A 21,083-nucleotide genomic window follows, 5' to 3' on the forward strand; every position below is an offset into this window, starting at 1 on the left:
GCTGAAGCTGTATCAGAATCTGTGAGCAATGTTCGTATTCTCATTTTCTTACCAAGGGGCACAATTCTGAAGACAGACTTTTAAAAAAGTTTTCCTCAGCAAGGAAACCAACATTTAATTACACCTCAGCTTTGTGTAACATCTTACTTTCCTGATTGACAGCTGGATGAGCGCTCCTGGGTGGCCCGCCTCTGGGTGTATACCTCTCTTATTTTTAGGACACGGAAGGAAAGTAACTGCCAAGCAGTAGGAGTGGCATGTGACTGAACTCTCATATATATGGTCCTATATGTAAAGTTACTGGGTCCTACCTCTCTGTACCAAATTTCTTTTTTTAAGTCACAGTTGGTGCCTATCGGCTCTCTGCTGCCACATTCAAAATCTGCCTCATTTAAAGCCACTTTGAGGGTGCAGAAACAGGGGTTTGGGAAGTGGGTTCTGGTTTCCTAAGCCTGCCAAAATACATATTTCGGAACCTATATTTGGAAACATGCTAGAGGCTGCACCCTCAGGATCTCTGAGGGTGTTCCTTGCTAAAAAAAAAAAAAAAAAAATGTGAGGGGGGTGGTGGGAGGAGGAGAGGCAAATAGGAAGGGCCTTCAGACATCACCAAGTCCAACTTTCTAAATCCTATAGGGGAAACTGAGGCTCGGGGATGCCAACTGCCCCAGGAATGTCTGCGATGTCACCTTTATCCTTGACCAAGGCATTCATCTGCATCTCCCCCAGCCCATCTCTTGGACCTCCAGAAAGGCCGCTGAGGATGGGCAAGTGGCCTCTGGAACCGCTAGAACAACCCACAGCCTCCTCCTCCGAGGGCCCCGATGGGGAGGGAGGAGGCCTTTCAGGGAGAGAGTAAGGGAGGGAGGGCGAAAGGAAGGAAGGGGAGCCAGGGGTGGGAGTGGAAGAGGCAGGCTCGGCCGGGGCTGATTGGTTCCCGGGGCCAGCCCTCCCGAAGCGGTTTATAAGAGTTGGGGCGGCCGGTACCCTCCTCGCTAGCCCGCGCGCCCCAGGAGCAGCGCCCGGCTCTGAGCGCCCCTACGTCGAGGCCCGCCTGGCCGCGCGCCGGCTCTGCGCCGCCTTTGCACTTGGCCGCCGGCAGAACAGCCCCGGAGGGAGGCGAGCGCCGGAGCGAGGCGGGCCGAGCGCCATGCGCCGCGCCAGCCGAGACTACACCAAGTACCTGCGCGCCTCCGAGGAGATGGGCAGCGGCGGCTCCGGCGCCCCGCACGAGGGCGCCCTGCACGCCCCGCCGCCGCCACCCGCGCAGCCCGCCCCGCACCATTCCGCCGCTGCCTCCCGCTCCACGTTCGTGGCCCTGCTGGGGCTGGGGCTGGGCCAGGTCGCGTGCAGCGTCGCCCTGTTCCTTTACTTCCGAGCGCAGGTGAGTGCTCGCCTCCCAGGGGCGCGCGGGCGGGGCGCACCCGCCTTCATCCTCCAGCACTTTGCAGGCGATGGAGTCTAGTCCCCCGGCTTGACTCCCCAGAGCTTGCATATCTGGGGAGGGGAAAGTGACCCTAAAAAGGGAACGTCCGGCTGGGGCACAGCCAGGCGCGGGGCCCGGCGCGCTGGCCTCTGGTCCTCGCGCACGCACCCGGCCCCCTGCGCGCCGAAGCTAAGCTCGCCCGGCCTGGTGCGTTTGAATTTCCCCCGGCGAGACCGCATTGGCCGCTCACCTCTTCGGGAAACGACTGCACACTTTCCTGTGCTTCCACTTCCCACTTGAAGCAAAGAATGAACTTAGGTCCACTCAGGAAAAACAATTGAGCGCCTACCGCTGGGAATCGACCCTTTCCCTTCCCACCCACCCCCGGGAGGATTTGGGGTCCTGGGGTTGGTTGTTTTGCACCGCGCAGTGCGTGCGCTGCCGGAAGCCGCTGGAGCCCCGGGGGCGATGCCCAAGTCGCCAGATGGACCGAAAAACATAGCGCGGCCAGAGTAAGCCTGGTCTCAGGACCTGGGCTCCGCTCGCGCGGAATGAGAGAAGAAAGAAAGGCCCTCGTGCCTTCCCACTAAGTGGGCGGAGGAAGGAAGCAAAGTGTGTGTGGAGGTGTTCTCTCCCCCGGCACAGCCTAGCGACGATCTAGCAAGTAACCAGCTTTTCAAAGGTGAGGAAGCCGGTTAGGAACGGCAGAGAGATAGTAGAAAGGAAGGGGTAAATTTGTAACCTTATGCTTTCTGGTGGTTTATGCTCTTGTGTATTCTTGGAAATTGCAGTGCAGTTGGTTGGATTCATTCAAGTATTCTTGTCTGGTGCTGTGAACTCTTTCTCAAAGGAAGTGGGGGGCTGACTGTGCATTTTTTTTTTTTTTTTTTTATGGGAAAAGAGACTTGGGTCTGGACTTCATTGGTTTTCAGATTCAAAGGTGATTACCAAACCAAATTGAATGCATCAGAACAAGGCATTGCCTGGGCTGTATGAGATTTTGACGTGTGCCAGGGTCTTGAACTCCATTACTTGTAATCATAGGCTTTTTGTTAAATATTCAGTACCCACTAATTTGCATTTTATAGAACTAGTTTATCTACTAAAAGGTAGACATACTATGTGCAGTGCTTTAGAAAATTTGTATTTGTATGTTAATAAAAATAGTCTTTTCCTATTGAGAGGAAGTTTTTCTAAAAACACAACTTTCAAGTGGTTTACTTGCAACATAGATTACACAAATCTATATGAAAGTGATGAGACATTTTTCTTTCATTGGAGTATGCTACAGCCAAGAATGATTTATCCATTTTCTCATCCAGCATGTGGTCCTGTCCCCCTCCTCCCCCTGCCCCACCCCACCATTTAATGTTTGTATATTGAGTGCCTGCACTGCACATGACACTATTAAATGGTATGGAATATGAATTAAGAATCATTTATTCAACATACCATGTCCACCTACTGTGTGCATTGCATAATGCCAGGTAATGAAGGGGCCTATAACAAAAGACTTTAAATTCTTAGTCAAAGAAGAGAGAAGCATTCAGAAAAGGGACAGAAGATTCAGTAGTTCTCTTTTATCTTTTCTAACAACTTGGAGTTATGGCATTTTCATAGCGGTAGTAGTGAAGTGAGTATTCAGCACTGAAAGAGCAGTAGGGAACGAATGAGTTCTAGGGACCAGGAACAGCTTAGATTGGCAGGAACCATGGAAATCGGCGTGACCATGTAGGAGAGAATGACCTGTTGGGCTGTTGAAGAAAGTGTTCAGCTTCTTTGTAGAGATTCTCAATATTAATGGCCTGGTGGGCTGAGGATTCTAGCTTTCTGATGATCATCTAGCAATCTTGATGTCACATGGATAGAAAATTTTCAGATGGAGAATTTAATGTCATCGAATTTCTGGGTACAGTTTTCCTAAATGCCATGAAGATTGGGCTTCTCCAAGACTTATGCCAATATGTATTAACCATTACTCTGAACCCAACTGTGTATTACATTTTTAAAAGGTTATCTCCTTCAGTTAAGAAGTAACAATGTTTTCATAGGAGGATGCTCCACGAGATGTGGTTATAAGAGTTGGGGCGGCCGGCACCCTCCTCGCTAGCCCGCGCGCCCCAGGAGCTGAGTATGGTATCTACAGTTAATACTGAGAGGGGTCCTAATCATTTAGAGATACATTCGGAAGTAGGTACAAATGAAATAAGATGTTTGGAATTTGTTGCAAAATAATACGTGGGGAGCCTGGGGAACAGGGAAGTGGTTGCTTATAGATGAAACAAGATTGGCCATGCGCTGGTAATTGCTGAAGCTCGGTGATGGGTACCTGGAGGTTCTACAAGTTTACAATTCTTTCCACTTTTACATATGCTGGAAGCCTTCTTTCAAAGTTCTAGTTGAGAGAGTAGATTCAGTTTGACCTGACACCGATTTAACATTTTCACTTATATCAGCTTCCTTGGATTAGAACTTGGTACCAAATAAGAGATAGTTTTTTGATTTCCACTAAATTTGTGGGTCAACTACTTGGGGCTTCTGAATGTGTTTGAACTAGAATGAAATCATCTAATATCAGGTAATATGTTTGCAGTTAACAGTTAAAAAAAGAAAAGAAAAGAAAAGGAGCCAGTTTTATTGTTTTTGTTTGAAGATGGGAGGGGGGAGCCATGAAAATCCTCAGGAAAAAACAATTCAATTTAGTCTTAAATGCATTTTAATGTAATAATGTAATTATTATTTGTATTTTACAAATAATGTAAAAATGATAGTGACAAAAAATTTTCCCCTGCTCCACTCATGTTTGAATACCTAAATGTGAATCAGCCTCCTGAATGTTTGTAGATTGCTTGTGCCTAGATTAAGGAAAAAAAAAAAGTACTAGATCCAGTGTAGATTAGCTTTTCCCCTACCAACCTTGCCAAAGAAAAAATAGCGTGTGGCTTGTGCTATATATTTACCACATAGTATTCATACTTTGGTTTACAAAGAAAAAAAAACCCTTACAAAAAGTTGCTTTTAAAATTTATGTGCCCTTTTTTTTTAAGCATCCATATGACCAAAGTTTACAGCTTAGCTACAAGATAAGCTTTTCAGGAAACTCAATCTCTGTCCCCTTTTAACCCCTTCCGCCAAACCCCCAATATACACACCAACCTCCCTGGGCTGTTTGTTACCCAAACAGGAGAACCGAAAATCTGATATGGAGGTGTGTAGGCTGCCTGCTTGAAAAAAACAGAAAACAAAGTAGCACAAACGTCTAGCATCCTGCCTCATTTAACCCTACAGATGATTAAGTTTCAAGGAAGTTTTTTTTTTTTTTTTTAAAGATTGAGTTCCTTTCACATGAACTACATTATCTGATCACTGTATTTTTGAAGTCCAGTTTAAATCAGATATTCAAGATTCACTTAATATTTTCAGTCATTTCTAGGTACAATGAATTCATTTACTTTGATTTTTTTTTTTTTTTACTGTGATTTTTGGATGAGTTTCTTCGTTCCTGTGTCGAGTTTAAGTTCCTTGAAAGTTAGGACTGCCTGTTTTGCTCACTACCTTCTTTACAGCATCCAGCCTAGGGCTTTGCATGTTGAATTTACTGAAAAAGCTTTTCAGATGATTTGCAGCACTAGAAATATACCTTTTTCTAATTTTTAATGTGTAAATGATCTCGTTAGTAGCTAAAATAGACTAAAAAGTGCAATTTTTCCATCATGTAAATTTTCTATCCAGACTGCTGTGTCAGGGGATGGGTTGTTAGGGGAGAGGTTACATTTGTCCAGCCGCTCGGTGAGTAATGTGGAGGGTCCAGCATCAGTCCGACGCCCTGCCCTGCAGCTCCTGCAGTGCTGAGACCACAGGAGCAGAGGCCATCATTTGCCTGTGTGTGTTGCTGGCCCTGCACCCCTGCACCTCTACGCCACCCTTTCTCCTGGTCTCCATCTTCAGGAAAGGAGAGCTGCAAGGGCACTGGAATAAGAAAGACATTCGCTTGCAGGTTAAAAATAAATTTCTAAGACACATGCACCCCTATGTTCATAGCAGCACTATTCACATTAGCCAAGACATGGAAACAACCTAAATGTCCACTGACAGATGAATAGATAAAGAAGATGTGGTACATATACACAGTGGAATATTACTCAGCCATAAAAAAGAATGAAATAATGCTATTTGCAGCAACATGGATGGACCTAGAGATTATCATACTAAGTGAAGTGAGTCAGAGAAAGACAGATACCATATGATATCACTTATATGTGGAATCTAAAATATGACACAGATGAACTTATTTACGAAACAGAAATAGACTCAGACACAGAGAACAGACTTGTGGTTGCCAAGAGGGTGGGCAGGGTTGGGGAGGGATGGAGTGGGAGTTTGGGATTAGCAGATGCAAACTGTTATGTATATGTATAACTGAATCACTTTTCTGTACACCAGAAACTAATACAACATTGTAAATCAGCTATACGTCAATAAAATAAATTTTTAAAAATAATAAAAATAAAATTCTAACATATGGCCCTTAAATAAACAAAATAAGTGAGTATATCATTTGAGAAAACAATTGGTGACATTTTATATATGTTTTAGCTCTAATGTGACTTTCTGAAACAGTGGTTCTCACCTACACATTAGAAACACTTGGGGAGAGAGACTCAGTTGACCCCTCCCCTTAGGGATATTGATTAAATTGGCCAAGGGTGGGACCTGGGCATGGACATATTTTTAAGAGAGAAGAGACAAAAATCTTTGCATTATATTTCTTTGCATTAAACCCTTAGCCATTATTGACCATTTCAGTAATTTTGTATTAATACTAATTGGTATTACTTCTGAAAAAAATTTAAAATTGGTGTCCAAAGAAATTTGGAGACATTTTAATAGCAGACAATTGATATTTGTATCTTTGGTATTTGAAAGCATTACTTCTCAAACTCTAACGTGCATCAGAATCACCTGGGATCTAGTTAGAATGCAGATTCACAGGCACTACCTGGGGTGGCGCCTGAGTGTCTGCATTTCTAACAAATTCTGGGTGAGCCTGTAACGCTGCAAGTGATTGGACTATAGTTTCCATAGCAAGAGTCGCCGGTACTGCTGCTTCTGTTGATGGCACTTAGCTTGTCAGCGGGACTGGAGCTTAACCAATGTTAGGGTACCCAGGCATTTCCCCACTAATATCACACTGTTCCTTTAGCTCAGCGGCTTTCTGGTGGTGAGCCAGCTGAGGCCTTTGCAGGATTCTTCTTTCTTGAGGTCTGAGCCCAACGACTCTTCATATCAGTTGTCCAGGCTTCTCTGGTTTTTTGTGAAACTTATTGGTATAAGTGAGCTTTTTTTAAAAAGTATGGAATTGAACACTTGCCTTATATAAAATCTCAGATATTCTGATTCATACTAATTATTTTAAAGAAATAAAAAGTAAACTTGGATTGCAAATAGTTTTGCTTTCTGAGTCACACCGTGCAAAAGTGGAATGATAAAATTTGTATTAGTGGGTACACATTTGTTGAAAGGCTATTATTTCATTTTGAGAATCTCAGGTATGGATAGGGTACTTTCTTCGCTTACTTCTGACAGCTGGTTAATAAACCTGCACATCTGATGACTTTCAGAAAGATGATTAAACCAGGGAACGAGAGACTTGATATTAATTGACTGGGCTTTGGTTATTGGAAACTTACATAATTTTCCCTTTTTTTCATCTAGCCTGTACCTAGTCATAAGCAAATGCACATTTTTTTGAAAGAAGAGGACAATAAATTAAACCACTTAAAAATTAAACCAATTCAAACAATCAGGTAGCGAATTACCTCTACTATGTACTTGGCAGTTGAAACCACTACAAAGGCTTGTAGGAGCCCCAGGAGGAGCTGGCAGACAATTTTAAGAAGAGAGTAATACTTAAAGAAATGCTTATGCTGGCACCTGTTTTAACCAGGGGACCAGCTAATAACTTAATGGGGATATTTTGGGTGGGACTATCCAGTACACTACAAGAATTTTAGCATCCCCTCAGCATGTATCCATAGAGATGGTTCACACCATGCGCCCTCCTCATCCCAGCTCACACCAAATATCACCACACATTCTCAGGCCCCCTCTGACAGACGTACCACTCCAGGTTAAGAAAACTGGTGAGAGGTTCAACAAAAAGGGAAATTATGCTTCTGGCTTCAGATTTTCTTTGGGGCTAGGAAATGGATTTCTCCCTCCCTTCTTCAGCTGATTAAAACACACATTGGGGCTTCCCTGGTGGCGCAGTGGTTGAGAGTCCGCCTGCCGATGCAGGGGACACGGGTTCGTGCCCCGGTCCGGGAAGATCCCACATGCTGCGGAGCGGCTGGGCCCGTGAGCCACGGCAGCTGAGCCTGCGCGTCCGGAGCCTGTGCTCCGCAACGGGAGAGGCCACAGCAGTGAGAGGCCCCCGTACCACAAAAAAACAAAACAAACAACAAAAAAACCACATTGATTAAGGGAAAAGGCCAGGCAAACATGGCAGCTGAACATGATGTTAATTTCACCTGATTTATATAGGTTTCATGCTTTGAATATCCAAGTGGGCTTCATAATCCCACATAGCATGCTGCATGGGGTGGGGGGGTACTTAAAGATGAAAGGCTGTCTCTCCCTGTACTGAACACATATAATTTCTTTGATTCCCCTCCCCTCAGTGAGCACTTTTACAATGTCAGACGATTTTGATAATTTCCCCATGAATCACATGTGTACAGGTGTGTTGTGGATGGTAGTCAGCTACTCATAAAAATGAATTAGAAGTCAATTTTTCACCAACTCGATGGTAATTGTATTAACTATTAGTTGTTGGGGACATAATGACTCTTGCAAGAATGAATTCTTTTGTCCTTCAGTCACACTTTATTAAATAACAGAATGATCAGTGATAACCACTCTGACGTCCTCACATTTTTCCCCCCTCAGATGGATCCTAATAGAATATCAGAAGATGACACTCACTGCATTAATAGAATTTTCAAACTCCATGAAAACACGGATTTACAAGACACAACTCTGGAGAGTCAAGACTCAAAATTAGTACCTGATTCGTGTAAGAGAATTAAACAGGCCTTTCAAGCAGCTGTGCAGAAGGTGAGTCCACATTGAGATAAGTCAAGGGCCCTCACTGACTCTCCTAATATTGAAAATTAAAACTGGCTAAGTGCTGTTGACTTTTTTTTTATTTTAATAATTTGTAAAAGAGCTAAAGAGAATTTTTTGCGGGATTAGCAGAATTCTTTTGAATTTGGTAGTGGTTAGTTTTGGTGACCAGCACCATTCATGCAAATATTCTTTTCTTTCCTTCCTTTCTTTCTTTCTTCCTTCCTTCCTTCCTTTTCTTCCTTTCTTTCTTTCCTTCTTTTCTTTCTTCCTTCCTTCCTCCCTCCATCCCTCCCTCCCTCTCTCTCTCCCTTTCTTTCTTTTCTTTTTCTTTCTTTCTTTCTTTCTTTCTTCCTTCCTTCCTTCCTTCCCTCCTTCCTTCCTTCCTTCCTTCCTTCCCTCCTTCCTTCCTTCTTCCTTCCTTCCTTCCTTCCTTCCCTCCTTCCTTCCTTCCTTCCTTCCTTCCTTCCTTCCTTCCTTTCTTTCTTTTCTTTTCTTCTCTTATTTTAGAGGAGGGATTTACATTCACACTTGGAAGGAGGACAAACACGGTTTGTGGTAGTCAGTGGGTCAGTTTGCTAGTTTGAATTCCCAGCCTTAGAAGACATTCCTTTAGCTCACAGGATTCTCTGCTGGCTACTTCCTTTATATTTGGTTTTACAATGGTAGGAACCTCTATTCCACATCTGTGGATCCAGGTCTCTGTTGAGAATAACTATAGCTGGTCCACTGTTGTCATCCGAAGTGAGGGGGTAAAGCGAGTAGAGCAAGAATTGGTGTGGCGGGTGAGATGGAAATTCTCTGTCCATTTTTCGTTCTCCGGGAGAGCTGGGTGAGAAGGGAGGAGATGGGGACAGAGAAGATGGATGACTTCTCTACACCGACAGCCTCAATTGAGAAACCCTGTAATAACTGCCTGTTTTACTTTCCTGGATAAAGTCACTTGAGAATTCTGCAGCCTTGCAATTATTTTACTTCTATCCAAGAACCGGGTAGAATCCTGTGACTCCAGTGCATGCACATCTGTATACATTGCATACTTGCGTGCACATCTGCATGGGTTCTTGCATCCGCTCATACATCTCAACCTCTAGTCTGCAACTCCCTGGGCTATCTCTGATCATCCTAGAGTAAATACTAAAGTTCGCAAATGCCTTAAATCTAAACTAAAATTGAATTAGTTTCTTTTTTAAAGATTCACAAATAGTAATAGCATTTTTTAAAAACAGGATATGTATTGGACGTAGAAGTAGGGCGATAAAGCTGTTTTGTATAACCCTTAAAACAGATATTTGCTATATTTCAACAAATCTAAGATACCATGAATTTTCAGCTTACTTTATTTCGTGCATCACAAAGAAAGAAAACAAGTTTAACTGGAGAATTAAACATGATCATTATAGATTCTCGTTGCATCAATTTCAGAGATTCTGAAATATAAAAAAAAATACATCATAGAATCAAGGAAGTACATATCGTTCTAATATATAAAAGAGCTATTGCTTAAAAATATCACATTTTCGTTATAGTGTGTAGGTGCTTAGCTTTACGCAGTAGATGCATATTTTAAAATGTGGGTTTAAATTTGATCTTTTTATCTTACATTGTAATTTTTGAGCTATAGCAATAGCAATTCCACTAGTCTAATTCATTTTTTAAAGTCCTATAACATTCTCTTTTTCTGCTTTTGCAAAAAATTAAACTACTAAAAATAAGAGAAAAATGAGTAACTTCTGATTTTTTACTATGGAAAGAAATTGGAAATTGATTGGCTACTATACTGTATTTACCTCTGCTCACATCATCTTAATTCATGTATATTTTGTGGGAAAAATCGTGGCATGTGAAGTCAGATAGACTTATGATTAAATAAATGTGATCTTGGAAAATACTTAACATTTCTTCGCTTTGGCTTCCTTATCTTTAAAAAGTGGAGCTCACAATCCCTCCGTAGCAGGACTGTGGCTGACTTGAAATAAAAGATGTAAAGGACCTAAGCACAGTACTGGAAATATAGTATGCACTCATTAAATGTTTATATATTACTTTTATCACCATTATTACTAATTCATTGTCATTGTTGATGATTTAATCAAAGACATATTTTAAAAGTTTAGATAGAGCAGGTTTGATCATTTTTCTAAACATGCAATAGGACAAAACAATAGAACACTGAAGCAAGTTGCAGAAAACCACTGTGACATTTTTATCACCAGCAGCAATAAACATGTTGATTATATACTATCCTTAGGAAACTTCTAAGTCTATTTAAGATGTATTATTAATTAATTTAATTAATACAGTAAGTAATTAAACAGCCTATTCTTAAGGCATTTTAAGCTATATGTTGAAGGATAGTGTATTAGTGGAGGAGAGAAAGACATAACATTTGCAAGACCCTCATTTTAAAATTATCGTCAAAAATCCTGATCTACATTGGGAAAAAGAGCATCTACTGAGCTATATATTGTGCAATCTAATACTCAATTTGCTATTGTTTTCTTATTGAAGTGTAGTTGATTTACAATATTGTGTTCGTTTCAGGTATACAGCAAAGTGATTCAGTTTTTTTTCAGATTATATTCCATTATAGGTTATTACAAAATGTTGCATATAATTCCCTGGGCTGTACAGTAAATCCTTGTTGCTTATTCTATTTTATGTACAGTAGTTTGTATCTGTTAATCCCATACTCCTAATTTGTCCCTCCTTCCCTCCCTCTCTCCCTCTGGTAACCACAAGTTTGTTTTCTGTCTGTGAGCCTGTTTCTGTTTTTGCATATACATTCTTCTGTATTGTTTTTTAGATTTCACATGTAAGTGATATATTAAAAAAAAGAATGAAATATTGCCATTTGCAGCAATGTGGATGGACCTAAAGAACATTATACTTAGTGAAGTTAAGTCAGACAGAGAAAGACAAATTCTAATTCATTTTTTATTGTTTTTGTTTTATGTTTCATTTTCAGTAGTCAGTTTTTTATCCCACCTCCTAAATACTGAGTGGTCTGTCTATAAACATTGACATGTACCAGAGGTAATCTGTTAGTTCAAAGCTGAACCTCTAATTAAGGTAATTCTGGTTAGGTAAATGATTGTCTCCTAATTTTCTGTTTAAATCAGCCCATATTGTATATCCTTACAATGAAAAAGAGATAAACTTTTAATTTCAGTGGTGTTCTGGTTCTTAAAAATTATACTTTGGGTTTCCTCTGGAAGAATAAGTATGCAAGATAAGCCAAGATAATTTGGAAAATAAGTAATATTAAGAAGAACAGATACCATTAACATTTACCTATGAGAATGCAAGGACGGTTGGTTCATCTTCACAGGTCGAAGGAGAAAAATGTTATCATCTCATAGACACTGAGAAGTGATTGACAGAATTTTGCACTTATTTCTGATGTTTAAAATCCATTAGAAAACAGAACGAGATGGATTCTTGATGTTATGCTAAATAGCTCAAACCAAAAGTTAGCTAATGATGAAAAACAGGAGCATTTCTCTTAATATCGGGAATACACCAAAGATGCCCACTGTCCCCGTTTTATTTAACATTGTTCAGAATGTGCCAGCAAATGTAATTACATATGAGAATGAAATAAAATATATAGAAGGTAGAATCTGCATGTGATATGACTGTATACTTGGGAAAATTCAAAAGAACTGAAAAGCTACAAGCAAAGTAAATCAGTCTGTAAAAAGTTAATAGGTAGGGACTTCCCTAGTGGCACGGTGGTTCAGAATCCGCCTGCCAATGTAGGGGACACGGGTCTGGGAAGATCCCTCATGCCGCAGAGCAACTAAGCCTGTGCTCCACAACTACTGAGCCTGCGCTCTAGAGCCCGTGAGCTACAACTACTGAGCCTGCAAGCCACAACTACTGAAGCCCACGTGCCTAGAGCCCGTGCTCCGCAACAAGAGAAGCCACTGCAATGAGACGCCCATGCACAGCAACGAAGAGTAGCCCCAGCTCGCCGCAACTAGAGGAAGCCCGCGCACAGCAACAAAGACCCAACGCGGCCAAAAATAAATAAATACATTTATTTGTTTATTTAAAAAAATAGTTAATAGGTAATAATCAGTAGCTGCCCCCATTTCAAATAATAATTAGAAAACATGAATGAAAGATTTCATTCATAATTTTTAAAAAGCCTGAAAAATTAGCTTAACAAAGAACGTACAAAGCTAGAAAACTCTATAGAGGCATTTAAAATAGGATTGGATAATGTAAAGATGGAACTATGCAAAGCCATAGTCCATGAACGAGAACATACACCTTGGAGTAGACCTCATTTTATGTGTGTGAATGTATGTGTGTGTATAATTTAATATAATAGGAAATTATTTTGAATAAGTGAGTGTAATTTGGTTTATTCAAAAATGGGACTAGGACAGTTTGTTTGCTGCTTTTTTTTTAAGTGATAGCCTTATCTCACGTCCTAAGTGAAAACAAATGCCAGATGGAGAGACGTGGCCAATAGCTGCTCCCTGGCAGTCCTACACTTCTGCTCCCTCGGTGAACTTTCCGCTGCTAACTCCCCCATCAGAACTTACTTGTTCATTGTCCCATTTCCTTTGAGCTTTCTAACTGACTGTCTAGAGAGTACGATAAGCCAATTTGTACTTACAGATGTTGATGAACAATAATGAAAGAATTTTCACTATTTTAGGAGCTTGTTGGGGACAGGGTGCCTCATTCCACATGAGTAACACTAATTATGAGAGATTCAGTGCCTGGGAAGCCAGAAGGAGAAAGATTTGTGGGCAGACAAGAATAGTCAACTGCTCTTATTAAAGACACACAGGTTTTGTTTTTTTTTAAGATTTTTTGATGTGGACCATTTTTCAAGTCTTTACTGAGTTTCTTACAATGTTGTGCTGTTTTATGTTTTGGTTTTTTGGCCGTGAGGCATGTGGGATCTTAGCTCCCCGGCCAGGGAATGAACCCGCACCATCTGCACTGGAAGGCGAAGTCTTAACCACTGGACCACCAGGGAATTCCCAAGACACACAGCTTTAATTATACTAACAGACTAGTGTGACTCACAGGATGAGTAGAACTTTATTTCATTAATTTAATATTTTCTTTTGTTGTGCTATAGGATTGTTACTCATGGGTAACAATATTACACACAGGTAATTCTTTTTAAGGAATAAGAAGTTGTCATAATATACCACTGTGTGTTTGGAGGTAGAAGACGCCATTTCTTCCCCCAGACAAGAGACTCTTTAGGAAGGAGACACACGTTATTCATCTTATCATTGGACTCAAGCAGTTTTATTCAGTGCACACACTGTGCTAGGCACTTTGCTATAACTTGTCCTTTAACCAAGGATTTACCCTTCTCTTACCTTGGCCAAATAATGATTTGCCAAATGTGTTATCCTTTGATGAGGATTATTGGTTAAGGTGACAGTCTACACATCTTGCCAAAATAATCAAATTTTTCATTTCTCTTGCTGATGCTGAAAATAGGATGGATGTATCAGGCATTCATAAGTAGGTTTGTATCTTGGCTTCAGTTCTAATATAGATATTGGGTGAACCCATAAAACACAATTACTTTTGTGGCTGCAATCATTACTGAGAGATCTCCCCATCCCATGGTAACAAATGCTAGACATAAGCACAACATCACATTCTATGTGTGCAAAAAGTGGTGTTTACCCAGCCCGTCTTTGGTCAGACAAGTAATGCTGTTTTTTCCGCCTTTTTTGTTTGTGGTTGGGTTTTCTTGGCTTTTTTTCCCTGCAGCACAGAACTCTGAAAGCCTCTTAGTGATCCAACCCTACCAACCACAATTTACAAAGTCTCTCATAACAGTCTATGACAATAAAGAAAACACTAGTACAAATACGGTGTCCGATTTATAAAGCAATTCTTGCTCCAGCTTTGGCCGCCTCTCTGGCCTCTGCCAGCCTGAGGAGCAGTGCGGGGGGCTCAGGCCTGAGTAGCACTTGACCTTCAGACCTCGAGACCAGTCTCAGTGGAAAGCCATCTGTTTGTACATATTTATACATCCTGAGCCCTGGGATGTGACTCTACTTGATGTTAGGATGCCTGCTTGTTGATTTCACATTGGGTACCTGTTTGTGAAAGACTTCCTGAAACTTACTTTGAAATGTATCTGAAAGGGTGATATGGAGGAGAGAGATCAATATACAAATCACACCAATCACCTTGCTCTCCAGCGTGGGGTGTTCAGTGCCTTCAAGGTGACCTCCCTAGGACGCCGGAAGGAAGCAAGGTGATTTACATGTGTCCGTATATTTTAATATTGGCTTCAAAATATTTTTGTGAATATTTTATAAGGTAGCGAATATACAGGAACGTTTTTATTTAATACTTAAATAAATAAATATGCACGTTGGGGAGCATTAAAAATTTTCCCTTGAGGAAGCTGCACAATCAGAAATGCTTAGAGATCTTGGAACGAGCCTGAAGTTCCATCAGGACAAGAACTGCAGCCACTTTGCTCACATTTGAATATATCACATCTAACTTAGACTCAAGATTGAAGGAAAAGAACAAGTACATGACTGATGACTTCTTGAACTCTGTAAACTAATATTTCTAAATAAACATGAGTCATTGACCAACTCACAAAGCCATTCAGAATGTTATAAGCCTGGTTCCCATCTATTGGATGTCTTACCCATGTTATAATTGGTAATTATTAATATTATAGCCTGAAGCAATAATGCCTCCATATAATCATCCTACAGGTTAATTTTTGTTGAAAGTTCTGTTCATCTGGACCTCTTGCTTTAATCATGTTTTCCCCAGGTCTATCTGCCTCTTCATAGCTTATAAACTATATAGAGGCAGGTTTACAATGAGAACCAAAAACACAGCTCTGGCTTCTTATATGTTTTTGTAAAACTCTCTTATTTCATCCCAGAATATGAAAAGCCAATGGTGATGATGACTACCAGTAAGCTATGTTGTTAGCATATTCTTGACTAACCATTTCCTGGAGTCAGTAAGTCTCTGAGCCTCCGAAGATTTACTGGAAAATGAACCATTAATTCTCACCTGGAATTCTTATTTTATTCCCTGGGAATCAGTGCATAGTTGGCCTTATCTCCTGCAGGATTCACAATATAAATGAAACTATCTCCTGGTACTAAGAATGATGTACCCAAAGATTCACAGCCCTTTGCTCCTCAGTCATATATTCACTGTTATTTCATATAGTCTATGCTGCCCTAACAAAGAGACTCATCACTCATTGGACAAAATAAGATAGAAGTTTTTTCTCTCGTGTGCAATAATCCTGAGGTGGCAGTTCAGGGCTGGCAGGAAGGCACCTCCATCCTCAACGGGTACCTTCCATCTCTGGATCCAAATTGGTTTCTCCATATATTGTCATCTCCAGACAGAGGAAAGGGAGAAAGAAAAAGTCAAGGCGGTGCCTGGAAGTTGAGACGTCAGTCATTTCTAGTAGCATCTTATTGGCTGGAACTTACTCATAAAATGACACATGGATGTCATGTCAAAGTAGGCTACACATTGTAGTCTCTAGCGGGGCAACCATTTGCACCAAAGCTTGAGGAAAGGGGTTGCCTATAACTAACTGGAGAGAGGAGAGGGTGGATTCTAGGGGGACAATGAGTGGTCTCCAGTACTCATTAAACCCTATTAAGGCAGGAAAGTGGGTTCACTATATGAACAAGAGGTAATTCTGTATATATACACGTCTTTGAAAAATTGGAACAGTCAAGATTTTATTTTCTAAAAGTTAAAGTACTTTAAGATTATTTAGATTCCATAAGAGAGAGAAATTTGAAGGTAGATTTAACAGCATGCATCTTTCTGATGAACTTTCAAAGGTTCATTTAGTCATATGCATCTGTGATCTGTGAATAGACGTTGATTCTCACTTGTCCAGTTTTTAGTAGGTTTTGTGGATTCAAGAACATTAATTTAAAACCAGAAAGTTCATCAGATTGAGTGGTTGTTTCTTTCATCTGTAAAGCTGATTCCTTAGAATTCCAATGTCAATTATTACAGGAAGCCTATTCCCATTTTTAAAACTAAAGTACATAAGAAATCAATTAAAAGTTGAGTAGATCTTAACTGTTTATGAAATTGTAATCACTGGAGTTGTTACACAGCCATTATTTCTCATTTGCTTTTTAGTTAATACACACACAGCAGAAACAAGGGGAAAAATTAAACCCCGTTCATTATCTCTTTGCCTTTGTATATAAGAGTATGTGTCCCAAGAAAGTTCCTTGTAAACCCACAAGGCAACTTGGGGTTTGGGGGCACTGATGTTCCCAAATCAAGATGTTAGTCATGTAGTGGTTTTCCAATGGGATTTCATCTCTGCCATAACAGTTTTGGGAACTGCAATTCAATCAACCCCAATCATATCTAGCATTTATAAAAGCTGCCTTTATGGGAAAGCCAAAGTATGACCCACAGAATTTTCCTGCAAAACCAAGGCCATCTACTGCCTTTTGCCCAACAACGGGCCATTGGCCGTGATGCGCTCAATCTCAGGGGAGACCCAGGGCAAAAGGTAGGAGGGTCTGCACGAGGGAAATAACCAGGGAGTGATGTTGTTAGAGGTGGGCTTATCTTCGTGCTAGAAGTACTCCAGGGTGGAAGGAAAGATATTCTGGCTTGACATTTTTAAAGAAACAGAAAAGAAGGACGTTCCTGAAAGAGGTGCGTCTCGTTATGTGGCATGGGGATCTTGAGCTCAGATTTGAGCTAAGATCTTGAGCTCAGAAGTCAGTAAGACTGAGGGTCCTCAATTGGAGGGGACTTGGTAAAGGATGGTTGGATTGCTCCACCAGGAGTGGCTCGTCCTAGGAAAAGTACAGCCTGTGGAACTGGAGAGAATGGCGTGCCCTAGAGCAGCGTTTTCCAAACCTGCTTGATCTTAAGAATCACTTGGGGACCTTATTTACAAAAGAAAGAAAAAGGTTCCCAGATCTGTTACGAAGATTCTGATTTGGTAGTTTAGGAGTAGACTTTGTGACGTGGGAAATCCTTTTTTAGAAGGGCTGGGGGCTGGTCCATCTTTACAAGAAGGCTTCAGGGTGGATACTGACCAAAGAGGTGTTCTAAGCATCCCAAGAAGAGTTGAGGGCCACTGGAGGACAGGGGAGCCATTGATGAATGAATGACTATATTTAAGAGGTAGGATTCAGCCTGTGTTGTGTGGAGAAAGACAGGTCTTGGAAGTTGCAGAGAACAGTCTGTATCTGAGATGACCAGACAATAAATGTTTGCTTGAACTTTTGAGATTCAGGGTCTGAGAGGTCCATTCTCTCATAGCTTCCTCATCACGAGGGTGCTACCCCAGTCCTTAGTCATTGCCCTTTGAGAACACTAGGTGGGAATAGCAGCAGTAGCAACAGTAAAAATAATCTTGATAATTATAAACTGTAAGGCTTATCTTCATCAGAAAGTTGAGGTGAACTCAGAATCTCTTCTCCTCGGTGCCTGTACCTGCTTCTCATCCGATCTACCCTTTTGTGGTGAATTACTATGATATTATCTCCATTACCCCGAATCAGAAGCCAGAAGATGGTCTTAGACACTTACTCATTGGCTTTTCACCTCACCCCCATCCTGGGAATTCTACCTCCTTACTAAACCTTCACGTACTTTACTCTGTGTCACTGCTGTTGTCACCTGAACACAGGTGTCACCATCACCATTGTCACTTTGCATCTGGACCACTGCAAGTGGTCCTACTGAGTAGGTCCTACCCCATCCTACTCACATTACCTCCAGTCCATCCTCTGCACAGCTGAGTGACTTCTCAAATTCAAATCTTACTTTCCTACTTAAGGAAATCCTTTGGTGGACCCCCTATAGTCATCAAGATAAAGTCTGAGCTGCTGAACACATAACACAAAGCCTTTAGTGTTCTGGAACCCTCCTTCCAGCCTCTCCAGGCTCATTCCTTTGTGGTTCCATCTCCTCACCCCACCTCAGCTTGTGCTCAGTGGACCCACCTCAGGAAGGTGCTAGAAGTTCCCTAACCTGGCCTTCCCCACCCCACCCCCACCCCCCGGCTACAGCCATAAACACAGTGAAGGCAGAGAGGATATCCGTCCAGGACACGCAGCATCTGAGCATCCTGCAGAGCATCTGGCCCTAGCAGCCATCAGTGAGCTTTGTGGGATGGATGGATGGATGGATGAAATGGATGGATGAATTATGGGTCTTTGCGCATGTTCTTTATGTGCCATTCCAGGCTCTACTTTGTGTACAGTTTTCCAATTGTCTTTCAAAATTTAGCTCAGGCATTACTTCCCAAAGTGTCCCCCAATGATGCCCGCCTGCCCACCTTTGGGGTTAGGGGCCCCTTTTGTGCACACCTAGGGCTTCTTGTATTCACCCCATCATAGCATTGACCCCAGGAGCCGGGTGTGGGTCTGACTCACCCAGATGTGAGCTTTCAAGGACAGAGACTATGTGATGTTTGGTTTCTCTAGCCAATGACAGGTACAGTGAGTAGGCGCTCAGTTAATGTTTAAAGAACACGTTTAATGAATACATGAGTGATCTGTGCTCATCCCTGCTCTTGGTGTCATCAGGTGGCTGGTTGTTTAGTATTGTCGGAAGCTATAGGCACATTACCAGTGCCTGGAAGATTCTCATCAAGGGGTGGAGGTCGCTCCCAAGTGTGGTGTTTTTCCTGCTTCTTCAAGAGGGAGCGTCTTCCCTCTTTGGGGCATGAACACCACATAGGGACTTTGAGTCTGGAGGACCTTCACGGCCATCCTGCCCCTTCCCTCCCTGGCCTCACTGGTCCACGGTGGCTGGCCTGGTACCTCTGCTCCCCTTTAGTTCCATTTGTAGCAGTCAGAAGTACTGGGGAAGAGTCGATGTGAGAGTAAGCCTTCTACGGAGGAGATAGGGCTTTGTGAATGTCAGATGCTCTGCCAATGTGAGGTGGCATAATTATGTTTCAAGTGGCAAAAGAGAGCAGAGACATGGTAAATAGCACAGTTAGCCCAAGATTCCCCGCTGCAGTTACCCTGCCAAGCCCTTAGATGAAACTTTATAAACGAGTACCCCAGCTCAAGGCACTGTAAAATTGGGCTTTTTATGAAGACTAATATTGCTGTCATAGGGCTACTTTATGAAAACCCGAAGGGACCTTTACCTAGAGCAGAAACTTCTCCATTTAAACCATGAAGGTTAAACAATAAAAACTAATTTTCTATTCCCAGCATAGCCATCGCCCTGCCGGGAAGGCATCACTCTGCTTTAGGAAAACAAGGGCACCGTATTCTTTAGCCCTTGGGTGGGTAGAGTACATTATGTGTGTGCAAAGACATGTCTTTTCCAATTAGCAGACTTCTTCTGGGAGAAATGAGCCCTCGCTGACTGTACTTGGGCTGGAAGGAGGAGGCCAGTCCACATTTTTCTTGGTAAAGCTCTTTCTTGAGAATTTCCAGAGATGGTCGTGGGTCGGTGGCTGATTCAGTGAGGAGACAAGGAGATGAGGGGGTTTCAGAGCGGGGTGCATGAGGGCGGGGGAGATAGAATCCTGTGGAGAAGACTTTGGCTTTGAGAGAATTTTTTAAATCAGTAGCTCATAGTAAGAAATAAAGAATTTTAGGGACGAGAGGGTAAAGTTACAAATGCAAGTCTCTCACCTTCAGGATTAGGGGGGCTTATGCCTTATCTACTGTCTCCCCTGCCCCGACACTTGCTGGACCCTGGGCCCCTCCTATCTCCCTCTCGCCTCCCCCTCCCCTGTGGGGATTGGCCGGCTGGTACCTGGTGCCCTGTAGGGCTCTGCTCCAGGGGATCTGGGCTGAGAAGCGCATGCTCCACTCTAGCTGAATGACATGTATTTAGGTGACAGAACCTTTAATGTCTCCTGCTCTTAAAGTTCTTTGCTTTGAGGTGTTTTCAGACTGTCACCGTTGACTCTTCATGACAAGCTGGGGGGCCTCCAGCTCCATCCGGGTGCATACAAAGTGTTCCCGCATGTCCCGTGGATTGGAAGTTCCACGTGAGCTTTCGGAGAGCAGGCAAGCGAAGCTAAGGCATCAATTCTAATCCTGTCTCTTTAGTTGCTCCACAACACCTGGTGGCTATTGTTTCGGTGCCTTGTGAGCCAAGAATGCCATGGGGAAAACAAATCTTTACAATTAAAGATGAGCTATCGATAGGACAGTAAGACATTTCTCCAGGGGAGCAGTTGTACGCCAAGTCTGCAGGGATGGGAGGGCAGGAGACCTTCAGAGAGTAGTTCTGTGTGGCTTGCGTGTCCAGAGTGTCCTCAGGGGTAATGGAGTTTGGGGGTGCAGGGGAGGAATAGCTGGAGAGTCCTGAAGGCAGCCCCTGGAGGGTTTTCAGAAGAGAAGGGACTTCACTGACAGAGGAATGGATAAAGGAGATGCGGTATATATACACAGTGGAATATTACTCAGCCATAAAAAAGAATGAAATAATGCCATTTGCAGCACATGGATGGACCTAGAGATTGTCATACTAAGTAGTATTTGTAGTATTGTCATACTACAGATGAACTTATTTACGAAACAGA

The 21,083-nt window shown here is 42.2% G+C and overlaps 1 protein-coding gene across 1 annotated transcript in view; it reads left to right on the forward strand.

Annotated features, from left to right (window-relative positions):
* Window positions 1–1,121: 1,121 nt before the first annotated feature.
* Window positions 1,122–21,083, forward strand: part of TNFSF11 (TNF superfamily member 11) — a 34,038-nt gene continuing 14,076 nt past the window's right edge. The window contains exons 1-2 of the mRNA XM_007468617.1: window positions 1,122–1,384; window positions 8,375–8,542. Coding sequence (XP_007468679.1) covers window positions 1,151–1,384; window positions 8,375–8,542 — 402 coding nt within the window. The 5' untranslated portion in view covers window positions 1,122–1,150. The remainder of the gene's footprint in view (window positions 1,385–8,374; window positions 8,543–21,083) is intronic.

The sequence above is a fragment of the Lipotes vexillifer genome, unplaced genomic scaffold, assembly GCF_000442215.2.
Source record: "Lipotes vexillifer unplaced genomic scaffold, Lipotes_vexillifer_v1.1 scaffold479, whole genome shotgun sequence".
NCBI classification, from domain to species: Eukaryota; Metazoa; Chordata; class Mammalia; order Artiodactyla; family Lipotidae; genus Lipotes; species Lipotes vexillifer.